The following is a 16,279-nucleotide window of genomic DNA, read 5'->3' as shown; positions in this document are numbered from 1 at the left end:
GAAGGAAAGGGGGGGGGGGGGGGGTGGCAGGTGCCCCAGAGGTTGCTTACTAAAGACAGTTTTACATCAACAGCCATTCACCTCATCAGCATGTAGCACACCTTAAGGTTGAGGGTTTTTTTTTTTTCTTTTTTGTTCTTTAAATAGAGGTGTGTACATTTCTTGTAGTCCAGGTGGTGAAGCCAAGGCCCCCATTCTCTGAAACGCACAACATTCCACTGCTGTGCCACACATTCGTCGTCTAAGCATGGCCAGAGCTTATGGTAACAGAGGATTGGTGGCGCTTACCAGTCCCCAGCTCAGGAACCCGGGGTCACCAAGCCTGTGTACAGCAACCAAATGCTGAGTCCTTGGAGGGACTTGTAATTTATAAGGAGAGCTCAAAAAGCTTCCATCTGAAGGCAATAAAGTCCAGAATCTGGGTGTCAATAAGCCAGTCTACTGGGGTATGTCCTTCTGCAACCATGAAAGGAATGACAGCACATTAGTCCTGTCTGGATGCCACATTTAACATTTTCACATTTACCCCCCCCCCCCCCCCCTCAATGTGCAATGGCCACATCCTCATGATAATTCTCTTCTGGTTCCATCAGTAGAACAGAGGGTATAGCATGCAGGGCTCTCCAAATCTGCCATTCCCTGTAGTCATTCTTCAGGAACACAGTTCTCAGTTGCTCAAGTTTTCTGTCAATATTTTGTTGTCAGACAGCGTGTGAACCTAACGTATTAATGTTTTGAGGATGTCGTTCCTCAAATGGGTGGTGGTCCCTGTCTGCAAATAAGTATAGGTCAGCATGCGTCGTCATCTGGCACAAATGATCTGTCCACTCTTAAGGACAACATCCAGAAGGGGGACCACTCCACCCAATTCAAATTCCACGGTGAAATTGATTTCCGGTGTATGGAACTGGGATGTATAAGAAAGTCATTCAGCATGTGGCCACACGATTGTGTGATCTACAAGGTGAACAACTTTGCTTCTGCCGTTGGCTGGTAAGTGGCGCCACGGGGATCAGTAGTCGAGAGAAACAGTTTGCAGACGTCATGCAGTTAGCTTGGACCTTGGTCAACATAACCTTATTCAAACATTAGTCGATCGTGTTGCATATCAGTTATTCTTGATTTAAAATGTCAGTTTACGAGCCCAATTCTCGCCATTTGCAGGAGGTGTTACTGTTTTGTTTCAATATGAAGAAAACAGCGGCCAAGTCTCATCAAATGCTCTCAAGTACGTATGGTAAGGACACTATTAGTGAAATAACATGTCACGCGTGGTTGCAACACTTGAAGAACGGTGATTTTAACGTCATACACTGGCATAGTGGTGGAAGAGAGAATGTTTTTGAAGATGCAGAATTGGAGACATTGCTGAGTGAAGACTTGTCTAACTCAAGAAGAAATGGCACGATTGGTGGGAGTGACACAACAAGACATTTCAAAACATCTCAAAGCTATGGGCATGGTTCAGGAAGAAGGTACTTTGGTCCCATGTGAGCTGAAACCAAGAAACGTTGAACGGCATTTGTGTGTTTGTGAACAGTTACTTCAGAGGCAAAAACGGAAGCGTTTTCTGCATCGCATTGAGACCGGGGATGAAAAATGGGGTCATTACAATAACCCTAAAACACAAAAAAAATCATGGGGATATCCCATAAATGCTTCCACGTCAACGTCATGTACTATAAGGTGTTAAAACGAAGTGAAATAATCACAGGTGCTTGTTATCGAATGCAATTAATGTGTGTGACTAGAGCATTAAAACACAAATGGCCGCAATACAGCGGGAGGCACGATAAAGTGATTTTGCAGCACGACAATACTCGACCCAATGTTGCAAAAGAGATCAAAATGTATTTGGAAACTTTAAAATGGGAAGTCCTACCCTACCCGCCATGTTCTCCAGACATTGCTCTCTCTATCACCCATTTAGATCAATGGTGCATGGCCTGGCTGACCAACAATTCCAATCTCATGAAGAAGCCACAAATTGGATCGATTCATGGATCGCTTCAAAAGATGAACAATTTTTTTCAACGCAGGATTTGTACCCAGCCCAAAACATGGGAGAAAGTAGTGGCCAAAAATGGAAAATACTTTGAATGATACATGTGTAACCAATTTGTTTCACTAAAGCCTCAAATGTTGAGGAAAAATGGCGGAACCAAAGTTGAACACCTTGTACGTAGTGGAAGAAATAGATATATTTCTATTGGACTAATTCAAGGACTTGCTCCTCAAAATATACTGGTGACAACTGGCGAATCTCAAAACTCAACTAAAAAAGTTGGCCATCTGTCCAATTTCTTGCCGATAAGTTCTAACGATTTTTGTTAAGGCTCTCTGGTAAAAAGAGATAATGTCAAAACTCACAAGGATGTCAGTATCTATAAGATTACAGTTGTTAAGGTGTCCCACAAAATCTACATAGCTGCAAATGTGATGCGAGCACTTCTAGACGCAAGGACTAAGCAAACCCTTCAGGAACTTTAGTATTTCAGAGCAATAATGTTGCTGATAGTGGGGCATAAAACCCTATCATTGTGAATCTTCAGCAACCCATAAAGTCTAGGTGAAACTGAACAACCTCATCTGGCAAGCCATATTCTTTGAGAAGCACAATGTCTTCCTCTCAACCTTCTTAGTGGGGTCAGGGTCGACCTTTCAGTACGCACTATCTTCTAGGGCAACACAACACCAGGATCTTCTCTTACTTTCGCTACAGCTGCCCTCTCCTTGCTAAAGATATTCAGTTTCATAGCTTTTGTCTGCCTGAGAGCATGACAAACTGAATGACTTCCTTATACACAGAAATTCCACATACTGCAACATCAATTTTGTCACAGAAGTCTAAGTGGTTGAAGTGTTCCCCTTTCTGTATGTCATCGTTAAAAGAAATGTGGATAGCACTTTTAGCCAGTGTGTACCAGAAGCAGATGCACACCAACCTAAAATGCAGACAGCTGCCACCATCTGGCTCAGAGGAACAGTGTGCTCAAGACATAGGTACATAAAGCTTGCATCCTGTAAGTATCAATAAAACACTTCTACATCTGAGAGCCTGTGTTCCAGAAAAATGGCTAAAAGCAGTGCAAATTTGGAGAGCTCCACGTCCTGTACCCTCTGTACAACAGGCAGGACTAGAGCAGGATTCTCACGAGGACACAGCCATTGCATTTACTCCTTTTTGTGGCGCATTGTCCAGGAAGATAGGGCAAATTCACCAGAAACACCAAGTGAAGATGGTCTCCCGTCCAACAGCAAAAACATGGTAGTGTGAAGACAACCTTGCACTATGGAAACCAGAGCCTACCAGATACCCTGCCAATGTAATAAGAAATACATAAGTTACATGGTGCGTAACGTCAAAGATCATTGCCAGGAACACCAGCAGCACACACTACTGCAGTAGCCTAACAAGACGGCAGTCCCCGAACATGGCCTGATGGAATTACATGGAATCGGTTATGACCATGCTCAACATCTGGGACAGTTGTCTTTAAGAAATCTATTGTGATTCAATTAACAGAACTGCCGATAAATTGCAAAAATGAAAACATACTGGGAACACATTATGAAAATGGTCAAGAGGGGAAAATGAGAAGATATTAAACAGACAATGGGGGCAGGTGTAGGAACAGTAGAAGTGCTGGCAGCACACACACACCTGATCACAAACCTAGGGCAGAGCACTGTGTTGGCAGAAGGAGTGTGGGCAGGGATGCTGGGTGCAGATGGCCAATAGCGCAGCCGATCAGAAGGAGCTCACAGGAGACAAAACTGCAGTCCTGGCCCCACCATCAGTTAGTCTATCAGCACACTTGATGATAGTAACATGGCTTGCCAAAACATTGTGCCCATTGGGCACTGATATATGGCAGTTCACCTGTGAATTATTTGGTGATGAAGTATTCTGGGAGAAGTTGAAGAATCACAGGACTATTATTGTTTACAATCTATAAAAATAATCTAGTACAATGCATCTGAAGCTCTTTAAGGCTATTTGCTGATGATAACAGTTGTCTATTGGAAGAAAGCAATGCCAGATAACAATAACTATTTGGAGAAGAATCTACAAAGAATCGTCGAATGGAGCAGGGACTGGCAGCTGATTCTGAACGTAAAAAAAATGTAACATATTGCACATACATAGGAAAAAGTCCACTACTAAACAACTACACTACTGATAAATTGCTGGTAATAAGTAACTACTATTAAATATCTAGGAATTTCTATCCAGAGCCACTGTATGTGGAATGACCACATAAAACTAGTAGTAGGAAACGCACATGGCAGACCGGGGGGGGGGGGGGGTCATTTGGTTCTGGGATCATTTAGTCAGTGCAAGAGCACACTGCAGACGTATTCAAAAATCTCTAGTAGCAGACACTGCCACAGGTGACATGCCTTACTGATAGGTTTGTTTTTGAAATTTCAAGATACTTTACAGGAAGTCAGGCAACATATTAATTACTCCCACAAAAGTCACAAAATAACCACAGCAAGAAAATTCAAGAAATTATAGCTCTATCAGAGGCTCATTGATAAACATTCTTCTTTTGTGAATGAAAAAGGGGAGAGCGACCAATTAGTGGTACCACAAGTACCCTCCACCACACACTGTCGCTGGCTTGTGGAGTATTTATGTAAATGCAGAAAAAGTGAGAAAAGCCTCACTATGTCATAAGAATAAACAAGTGCGCCAATAATGAATCTGTCCTACAAACCAAGTCTGAGTGAACATGTAGTAAGAGTAGCAGTGCAGGGGAGAGAGAGAGAGAGAGAGAGAGAGAGAGAGAGAGAGAGAGAGAGAGAGAGAGACTCTGGACTCTGCTCACCACACCCATGCCCACAAAAGAGGTGTGAGACTCCTGGCGAGGCTTCACTTAACCCAACAGCATCAAACGTGGAACTGTTCTCGCAAGATGTAGCTAGGGCATTTAAATCTTAGAACAATGCTCAGCTTGTAATTGCCTATTCACTCTAGGAATGCATTGAGTCCAGTTTCTAGCTAATAGTTTGCTCATAAATGTATGCCAAAACGAAACAAGTTGTGTGTGTCACATGGTCACTGATCTCCATAAGCAAACATGCAGAAATGCATAGTTCATGGTGATGAGGTTTCACAGCAACTGATAAGAGTGTTCACAGCTACTCGAGTAATCTGTTCACAGGCAACCTTCAGTGGAGTACCACCACCATGAGACTTCATTCAAAACCAAGGGCTGATTTCCCAAAGGACACACTCCCAACAGAGAACAGAAACCATGTCACAAAAATGTGTCTTATGTACCACTCAAGAGGAAAAAGAAGTGAATGAGAATGCCAATGAGTTAAAAGTTAGGCGCTGCTCTACATTTAGATGGTTCAAATGTCTAAGCACTATGGGACTTGACATCTGAGGTCATCAATTCCCTATACTTAGAACTACTTAAACCTAACTAACCTAAGGATATCACACACATCCATGCCCGAGGCAGGATTCAAACCTGCGACCGTAGCAGCAGCGCGGTTCCAGACTAAAGTGCCTAGAACCACTCCACCACAGCAGCTGGCTACACTTAAATGACTTTTGAGGTCTGCCGTACCCAAAAATCATACTGGCTGATACACACAATGACCATACTAGCAGGTATGTATTAAATCTGATGTCACAGCAACCAGTAGGGTATTTAAATATGACTTCATTGAGTTAAAGAGAGAATAGGTTATGATATGGAAAGAATATTTTTGAAAAACATAAAGAGATAGTTAATTGCAAGTACCGTATTCCAAACTATGTTTTTCTAGACAGAATGTCATTTTAACTGTACAATTTCTCTGTTCCACTTACCTGCACTTCTCAGTTAAGATTCTACGTTCTTTAAGGACTATTCCATTTTCTTCATCTGTATATCTATATTCTTCAGTTATACTGAAATATGATCCACTGCTGGATGATGAGTCTGAACTGCACGTATGGAAGTTAACATAATCAGAGGTCTTTGTTGATCGACAAGAATCACTTGTTCCTTCTAGGCAGATATGCAAATCTGATTTTGGAAAAGTATCTTCACTTAGGATCTTTTGTAAGGATTGAACACTTTTCTCCAATACCACCCCTGCTATCAAGTCACTACCTGCAACGGTAGTTGCAGCCAATTCTGGTTTCTGATTTTTATTTACTTTTAGCTGTCCCTCATAAGATGCATCCCTTTCATAAGAAAGGTGTTTTTTCTTTGGAGTACTTTGAAACATCCAGCAGACAATACTGCCTTCATCATACTTTCCAGGTGTACAATTCATGCCATTGTGAGTATCTTTATCCAAGAAACCATTGTTAAGTTCTGAATGAGAAAGCTCTGAACGTGAACACGTCCTTAAACTAAGGTTTCTCCTGGATAAAGAATGCGATGAATCTAAAGTCTCAATGCCATCACAGCTACTATCCACCGATAACTTTTCCAATGAGCATGTTACAGAGTGCAGCATATTTTCAGTGATGTGCTTCACAGCTTCATTTGTACTATTTTCTTGCTGATCAACAGTCATACAAGAATTGTTGAAGTCACAGTGTGTACTATTACTGCCCAAGCTCCTGCCAAAACGTGGCAAAAGTTTTCTTCTCGATTTTGCTGAATTGCCCGATGTAAATGATTTTGTTGAAAATACTGATGAAGACTGCTTGTATTCAAATGATACACATTTTTCAGTAGCAGATTTTTGGATGCTTGCCTCTGAGCATATTGAAGACATATCAGAATTTTGATCTGATGATATAACTTTACATTCACTTGAATAGTTGTTCTTATCTGAAGTTTCACTACTACTTAATGTTATGCATTCTATGACTTTGCTTGCATCTTTAGTAGAAATACTGGAATCTGAGAAGAACAAATTGCTGCATCCTGAGGAATGTACACCACTCTTTGGCATTTGTATATGCTTTTTACTTTTTTCATTGGAAGACTGCTCCAAATTGTCAACTAGGTTATTACCCACATATAGATCTGAATAGTGACCAGAAAAAAGTGAAACAGAATCCTTTAATGTCGACCGACTTTCAGGAACAGTGAAGCTAATGCCACATTCCAAAAGGATATCACCATTGGAGAGGATAATTTTTTCTGAAAAAGACAGGAAAACATCATATCATCATATCATAAAAGACAGCAGGTGTATCTATAGCACACAAAGTGTATGAAATAACACTACTACTTGCTGTATCTTCCCCACTCAATAACACGTTCAAACACAGTGCAGTGTTAACTCTTAATAACTTCATTCTATGACCATATGAAACTCCAAATTTTTCTTAATCAGAATACTTATGAAACTGAAGCACATCAGTATCACTCTTTACACACTTAAATAAAAGTGCAGAAAAGTAACCACTCATAAAACTGATGTGTGGCATACCAAATAACACGACAGACATATCACCAAGGTTCATGATTTTTCATTCTAGCTCACTCAATTGAACATACATTGATTGCAAGTAGAGGCATTTGAGGTCAATGTGACTGTGTGAATGAGAATACAATAGATCACAGGAACTGAAAAGCTAATGACATCTCTGCACTGACAGTCTCTTATGAAACTCTTATCAGTCACATACAGGTGAGTGGTAAGTCCTACTAAACCATTTATCATCATCATCATCATCATCATCATCATCAACAACAACAACAACAATCGATGTCACGAAGATAGCAGCACACGACTATAATCCAAACATTCACATGATACAAAAATCTACTCACCATGCGGTGGCAGAACACACACATACACAAAATATTATGATCAGGCAAGGTTTCGGAGCCAGTGGGTCCTCCTCCAGGCAGAAGGGGAAGGAAGAGGGGTGAAGGAAAAGGACTGCAGAGGTCTAAGGAAAGGGGTAAATTTCAGGAAAGTCACACAGAACCACAGATCAAGGGAGACTTACCTGATAGGATGAGAAGGAACGACTGATTGTTGGGGATTGCACCAAATGAGATTTGAAAACCTGATATTTAAAGATGGAAGACAGGGTAATATGCAAGAGATTACTACTAAAACATCACACACGAGTTAATAAGAGAGAAAAGCTAAGTGCATTGTATGTAACAGAGGAAGGAGGGGGACGATGAAAAATAGGCAGGTAAAAAATGAACTATGTAGAAAACTAAAATGGAGTGAAGAAGTAGTTACTGTGAAGAAATGCCAAGGCGGAAGAAATTAACGTAATTAAGGGTGGCGAGAAATAAGGACTTGTTGTAATGCTAGTTCCCAAGTGTGGGTTTCTGAGAAAAATGGTGTCTGGAGGAAGAATCCAGATGGCATGTGTGGTGTTGGTTGGTTGGTTCAAAAGAGGAGGGGGTGGAAGGGACCAAACTGCAAAGTCATCAGTCCCTTGTTCCCAGTAAAATAATTAGACAACGGAAAGAAGAGAAAATGGAGATGTTAGCAGAATAACAGGAGATAGGAAGAAGCAGAAGAACGACAGAAGGGCAACCAACACTACTACGGACTAAACAGGAAAAGAAAACCACAGAGAGAAGCAAGAAACAGGTTGAAGGGATAAAAACAAGGGAGCAGATGACCGTGGCTGGCCAACCACGAAAATAAAAAGGAAAAGCTAGCTACTCTGTGACACATTAAAACACCCACCCTACAAGCATTAGAGTGGAGAACACAAAAGGTACAAAGTACATGTGCTAAAACTTGCACAGAATGATAAAACCCACCGTCTATAAAACTTAAAACTAAATTAGCTGATGAGGCATTGTCAGCTACAATTAATGGCAACAAGTCTAGCGTCGCAGGGCAGCCAAAGAAGGACAGCTCGCCAAGATATGGGCCACTGTCAGCCAGGCGCAGGAGGTAGCCGAGTGTCATCTAAGTGTGGCCAATGCGGAGCCAGCAGAGAACCACAGAGTCCCCATGAGAGGCCCGCATGGAGCACTGGCACACCTTCATAGTCTCCTTAATGTCACGCAGTTTGTTGTGTGTGCTGAGGTTATGCCATTTCATCTCCCAAAGCCACAAAACCTTGCGGCGTAGTACTGAATACAGGTCAGTTGCAGAGAAGCCAATCTCCATACGCAGTTTCCGCGTAGCTTGGTTTGCCAGCCTGTCGGCAAGTTCGTTGCATGGGATTCAGACGTGAGCTGGGGTCTAGACAAACACCACTGAACGACTAGACTGTTTGAAGGCATAGATGTTCTCCTTGATGGTCGGTACCAAAGGATGGCGAGGGTGGCATTGGTCGATAGCTTGTAGGCTGCTCAAGGAGTCAGTACACTGAAGAAACAACTCCCCATGGCATGAAGGTATGTACTCAAGAGCATGAGATATAGCCACCAGCTCAACAGTGAAAACACAGTAGCCATCAGGCAAGAAATGCTGTTCAAAATGTCTTCCATGGACATACGTGAAGCCGACGTATGCACCAACCATCAAGCCGTTTGTGTAAACCACTTTGTTGCCTTGGTACATGTCAAGAATCAAGAGAAAGCAGCAGCAGCAGCAGAGAGCCACAGGCTTAACCAAGTCCTTAGGGCCATGTGAAAGATCCAGGCGAAGTCGCAGCCTAGCTGTACACCATGGAGGTGTATGTGAATGGACGTCAAGTATACATGGTAAAGGCAATGACTCCAAGTTTCAAAAGATGGGATTGGACACAAACTGCAATTGGGAGCCCTGACTTAGGCCGCCAATGGGGGACATGAACCACCGTGGGTGGGAAAAGGAGATGGTGATTCAAATGTGCAGGAGAACTACAAACTTTTGAAACTTAACTGGCCAGCAGTTATGAGTGCCTAACCTGCAAGGAAGGGACTCTGGCCTCCATAAAGACACTTGTCACTGGACTGTCCTAAAAGTTACTGTCACTAGGCAAATATCACAGTGATGCACTGGGTCGAGTAAACGCAACACTGAGTGCGCCAACGAGCCATACACCAGACTCCCATAATCTAAGCAGGATTGAACAAGGGTTCTGTAGAGCTGCAGCAGCGTAGAGCGATCTGCACCCCAGTTGGTGTTGCTCAGGCAGCGGAGGGCATTGAGGTGCTGCCAGCACTTCCATTTAAGCTGACAAAGGTGAGGAAGCCACATCAATCGGGCGTCTAAAACCAGTCCTAAGAATCAATATGTCTCCACTACAGTGAGTGAATCGTCATGAAGGTAGTCTAAAACCAGTCCTAAGAATCAATATGTCTCCACTACAGTGAGTGAATCGTCATGAAGGTAAAGTTCTGGTTCCGGATGAACAGTACAATGCCAACAGAAGTGCATGAGACACGACTTTGCGGCTGAAAACTGGAAGCCGTGGGCTAGAGCCCATGACTGCACCTTGTGGATGGCTCCCTGTAGGTGCCCCTGAGCAACACGAGTACTGGTGGAGCAGTACAAAATGCAGAAGTCATCTGCATACAGAGAGAGATGGACAACACTACTGCTGCTGCTAGACCTTTAATGGATACTAAAAATAGAGGTACACTCAATACGGAGCCCTGTGGGAGCCCATTCGTCTGGATATAGGGGAACTATGGGAGGCACCAACTTGGACACGGGAAGTACGAAGCAACAGGAAATTTTGGATAAAAACCGGGCACGGGCCTCGGAGACCCCCACTTGTATAATATTGCAAGGATATGTTGTCACCAGGTGGTGTCACATGCTTTTCCTAAATCATAAAAGACGGCAACCAGGTGTTGACATCTGGTAAAGGCTGTTCGGATGGCAGATTCGAGGGACAAAAGATTATCAGTGGTAGAGCGATATTGGCAGAAACCACCCTGACATGGAGCCTGTAAGCCACGTGACTCCAGGACCCAACCTAACTGCCAACACACCATACATTCCAGCAGCTCTTAAAGAACATTGGGGATAAGGGGGGGGGGGGGGGGTGATAGCTATCCCAATCAACAGGGTTTGACCACTGGAATGATGTTGCTGTCTCACCATTGCAATGGAAAGACGCCATCACATCAGATCCAGTTGAAGATCACTAGGAGATGTCACTTGTAGTCAGATGAGATATGTTTAATCATCCGACTGTGAATCCATTCTGCCTCAGAAGCAGTGTCAGGGCAATGTGCAAGGGCACTGAGGAAATCCAATGTGCAAATGGGGGGAGGGGGAGGGGGTGTTTAGGATCACTATGGCACGTAGTTAACGAGAGGACTTTCCCTTCCAGCCGCCATTTGAGAGTGAGAAAGAATGGGGGGGAGGGGGGGGGGATTCTCCGATGCAAAGGCTCGAACATAGCGCTCAAAAAAGTGCTCGGCAATCGCATTTGCATCAGTAGATAACACGCTGTTTATGTTAACACCAGGAACAACTATTTGGGTCTGGTACCGAAAAACTCATTTGATTTTTTGCCCGACTTGGGAAGGTGATGTGTGGCGCCCAATGGTCGCTCCCAACACTCCTGTTTACGCCTTTTTATAAAATGCGAACATGCGCACAGGGCCATTTAAAGGCTATGAGGTGCTCCTGGTAAGGGTGCCACTTATGCCACTGTACAGCTTGCCAACACTTCTTAATTGCCCCAGCAACTTCCGGCATCCACCAAAAGACTGTCTTTCACTGGGGGCATCCTAAAGAACAAGGGATAGTGTTTTCTGCTGCAGAAACAATCTTAGTTACCTGCTCAACCACCACACTGATGTTACCGTGTGGGGGAGATTCAACGGTGATAACAGAGGTGAAAGTTTCCCAGTCCGCCTTGTTTAAAGCGATCTCAGCAATTGTCTGTGGGCCTGACATAGGGCAGTGACAGAACGATGGGATAGTGGTCACTAACACACAGGTCGTCGTGTGCTCTCCAATGGATAGATGGGAGAAGGCCAGGACTGCAAACTGAGAGATCAATGGACAAATATGTGCCATGTGCCACACTGAAATGTGTGGTGGCCCCAGTATTTAAGAGGCAGAGGTCACATTGTGACAGCAAATTTTCAACATCTCTGCCGCAGCCAGTAAGAACTGTGACACTCCACAAGGCGTTATGAGCGTTAAAATCTCCCAAAAGTAGGATAGGTATACGGAGTTGATCAATCATTGCAGCTAATACATTCAGGCGTACAGTTTCACTACAGACTGAGTTTAGGACAAAAAAGCGAACTCTACCTGACACTATTATGGTATCTACGTTTCCTGTAGTATCCCTAATAGCTGCAGAGGGGAGGGGTCCGCATTGCTGGGAGCCAGGTTTCCTGGAGGGCAATGCACAGAGCAGGTGTAAAGCTTAACAGTTGCTGTAGCTCAGCCAGGTAGTGGAAAAACCGCCGCAATTCCACTGGAGGATGTGAGACTGGGAAGGCATGGAACATTCAATGAGGCAGTTTACACCTCAGGACCACCTGCTGCCACCAACTTTTTGTCTGGTCTATATCCACTGTATCTGAGGGTCTGGTGAGATCTAGGTCCTCAGCGAACACCAGAATCTCCACCTCATCCGCAGATGCAGAGCTTATAGGTAATGGTGTTGTGGGTGCCACCGCAATTCTCTTTGTCTTGGTGACCTCCTTTTTGGATTTCTTTCACTGTCCCTTGGGTTTCCCTGGCTGGGAGGACTGATTCAGTCTCCGGGACTGAGAAGGAGTGTGAAGCCCTATGACCAGCTGCTTTTGGGCTCTTCAGCCACTGGTGGGTGTCATCTTTCCTACTAGCAGAAACCTGGGAAGGGAGTGACCCAAGGGACCTATTTCTAGTGAGAGGAGAGAGGAGCTGAAGAAGAGTTACACTTCTCCGGCTCAGAAGAGGGGATTGAACTCCCAGATGGTTGGAAGCGGTGGGGACAGGGGAGGGGGGGGGGTTGGGATGTATGTGGTGTGGGAGCAACAGGCAGGGAAGCACAGCTCATCATCAGACTGCAAAAGAAGGTCCCTGAGGAATACAATACCCTGGACCATATTTAAACTCTTATGGAGGGAGTGTGATCATAAAAAACATCCCCCAACTCTTCACAAGCGAGTAATGCCTGTGACTGGGCAGAGGATGCTGTTTTTAAACAAGACTGGCCTGAGTACATTTTGGACAAGCCCTCCGCCTCCCCAACCACGTCCTCCAAATGCTCCACAAAATACTGAGGCTTCATGGACATGAAAAATTCCCCATCAACTCTCGTACATACGAGGTACCGGGGCGAATAAGCTTCACTGCCATCCTTACCCTGGCAATCCTCCCATGGTGTGGCCAGGGAGAGGAATGATTAGTGGTCCAATTTCTTAGTGTTGAAGTTAGACTTTGCCCGTTTAGAGACTGCTGGCAGCAGACCACCAGCATGGGATGATGTACTATGCTTCATGGCATATCATCCGCCCTGATGACACCCACTCCAACCAGGAGCCCTCCCCACGGGCACCATCCAGCCTCAGCAAGGGCCACTTGGTAGGATGGAAACACTGTCCCGATGCCCCAGGGAGATGAGCATCAACTCTGTGGCATATATGGAGAGTTAATGGCACAGGCATCAGCAGAGCGATCCTTGTGTTGTCAGGGGGCTACAACCAACAGGGTAAATGGCAACCCCACCACAACAGACTGGATACTGTGCTGGATATGAGGTGCTAAGAAGTCCACAGTCATCATCAGCACAGAAGGCAACACTGCATAGTGCAAGGTGGAAAATGCACCCAGGAAGGTGCCCTCATCCTAGATATGTAGACTGAGCGGGACTGAAATGTGACGATGAGAAAGTGGGCTAAAGATCTCAATGCATGACGGACACAATGCACCATGGAAGGCGCCCTTCCCCAATCGACTCGCTCTTCGGAAAAATTTAGGAAGATGGAGTTGAAACCCGATCATCACATAAAGGCCAAAACATTTGAGACTCCTTTTTGTTGCCTATCACGACAGGCAGGAATACCTCGCCTATTCTAAGCCCCAGACTCGCAAGGGGAGCGGGGGGTTTCTGTGTGGTGAAACAGGTGTGGAGGTCACGACTGACTGTCGTGTTGTAGAACATGCTCTGCAACCGGACATTGGGTGTTGCCAGAATACACCCTCAGTATACACCCTCTGCCTATTCCCATTCATTGTAACTGATAATTTGGTGGTTGCCATGCCGATTTAAAAGGTCGAACAGTGTTTACGTAACACTCATTATATGATGTGTGTCGTTTCACAGGTGGCTATCCCTTTGATAGTGCATATTTTTTCAGTTACAGGACTAGTACACAGGTGGTGGTATGGTAGGAGTGTGCACAGGGTAAGTCTTGCAGTGGGAACAGTCACAGGGATAGGAGCCATAGGTTAGGGAGATGGGACCAGGAGCATAGGGTCTGACAAGAATGATGTGGAGATTGGGAAGGCAACAAAAAGCTATTCTAGATGTGGTGGGCAAAATCTCTGATAGAAGGCATCTAGAATAGCTTTTTGTTGCCCTCCCAATCTCCCCAATACTCTTGTCAGCCCCTATGCTCCTTCTGCACCCATCTCCCTACCCTATGGCTCCTACACCTGTGACTGTCCCTGCTACAAGACTTGTCCTATGCACCCTGATTACCACCACCTACATCACTCCTACAACTGGTAAAACACTATCAAAAGGGAGAGCCACCTGTGAAACGACACGTCGTATACTATTATCTAAACACTGTTTGCCCTTCTAAATTCGCATGACAACCACCTAATTATCAGTTAGGATGAATGGGCATAGGTAGGGGTGTATGTTGGCAACAAGCAATATCCGGTTGCAGAGCATGTTCTACAACATGATAATTGTGACCTTGGTGCCAATTCCATCTGGATTCTTCCTCCAGAGACCATTTTTCTCAGAACTCCACATGAGGGGACTAGTGTTACAACATGTCCTCTGTTCTCGCCACCTACCTGGCCTTAGTTATGTTAATTTCTTCCGCCTTCTTTAGTTTTCTACATATTTCATTTTCTTACCTGTCCATTTTTTGCCATCGCCTTCCTCCTCTGTTATGCATAATATACTTAGCTTTTCACTCTTATTAATTCGTGCACAATGTTTAAGCAGTAATTTCTGTTTTGCCTGTTTCGCTGTCTTCCACAATCTTGTCCAGTGCAGTCCCCAACAATCAGTCTTTCCTTCTCACCCCATTTGGTAAGTCTCTCCTGACCCGTGATTCTGGGTGACTTTCCCAAAATCTACCCCTTTTCTTAGATCTCTTGAATCCTTCTCCTTCACTCTTCTTCCTTCCTCTTCAACGCTTCCACCTGAAGGAGGATCCACTGGCTCTGAAAGTTTTCTTAATTATAATCTTTTATGTATGTGTTCTGCCACCATTTGGTGATTACTTTTTTTCATACAATTACCTTGTTTTATCAAAAATTGATTGTTTTTGCTGTCCAAAACTTTCACATGAGAAACAGAAATTTACATACAAACTGATTCTCACCAAATCCTGGAAAAATACATAAAATGAACAATTATGAGGAGTTGGCCCATCTGCATCAAGAAGATAAATGTTGAAGACGAGAGATATACAGAAGACATTCTGTATGTCACTGACAATGATCATCACGTTGCACTACACTCCCCATCACTGAAGACTGACTCTCCTGTTCACAAGCTCTCTAAAGATTTAACACTTAGTTCTTTTGTTCTTAAATGAATGAGCATTTCAACCCTGGAATGGCCGCAGAGAAACATTTTCCTTCAGTAATGCACTCTATTTCTAGTTTTGTTTACCTCATGACTTTGTTTACCTTATGACATCAGTTATCTCCCCTCGCCACTGGGGTGTCTAACAGAAGTGGTTCTTTTCCTAAAACCAAACAGTTAAGCTGTGCCAATTACAGCTTGCAACTCAATACAGAAACTAAGACTCTCCTTACTGTTTTCGGTAAGCTCTGCCTTATTATGAATGACATTCTACTGCCCACCAGACCTATGCAATATCCTTGTCCATCCCTACTCCACACCTGTTCCCAACCCCTTGCCTCACGGGTCATGTCCCTGCAAACTCTTAGATGCAAGACCTATCCCACACATGGTCCTACCATAACCTAATCCAATCTGGTAAGAGGCATTCCCTATCCCATCAGAGGCGGGGCTACTTGTAAAGGAGTCATGTTATCTGCAAAATAAGCTGCAACCAATGTTCTGCTTTTTACATGGGGATGACAACCAACAAGGTGTGTTTACAGGAATTGTCTCTGATAAACTGTGGGCAGGAGACAGTTGCATCACCCACCTGCTGAAGATGCTGCTCTACACAATATGCAGCAATTCAATGAGTGCTTCACAGATTGCACCATCTGGATCCCTCTTATTAACACCACCTTGTTACATCTTCACAGGTGAGCATTCTCCCTACGATGTGTCCTACCCCTACAT

At 44.1% G+C, this 16,279-nt stretch overlaps 1 protein-coding gene across 1 annotated transcript in view; it reads right to left on the bottom strand.

Moving 5' to 3' along the window:
• Positions 1–16,279, bottom strand: part of LOC126272793 (uncharacterized) — a 102,942-nt gene that overhangs the window by 53,470 nt on the left and 33,193 nt on the right. Inside the window, exon 4 of the mRNA XM_049975943.1 lies at positions 5,831–7,103. Within this exon, the coding sequence (XP_049831900.1) occupies positions 5,831–7,103 (1,273 nt within the window). The remainder of the gene's footprint in view (positions 1–5,830; positions 7,104–16,279) is intronic.

Source organism: Schistocerca gregaria, chromosome 5 (genome assembly GCF_023897955.1).
Source record: "Schistocerca gregaria isolate iqSchGreg1 chromosome 5, iqSchGreg1.2, whole genome shotgun sequence".
NCBI classification, from domain to species: domain Eukaryota; kingdom Metazoa; phylum Arthropoda; class Insecta; order Orthoptera; family Acrididae; genus Schistocerca; species Schistocerca gregaria.
Note: the sequence above shows the minus strand (reverse complement) of the source record. Positions and strands in the feature narration are given on the sequence as shown.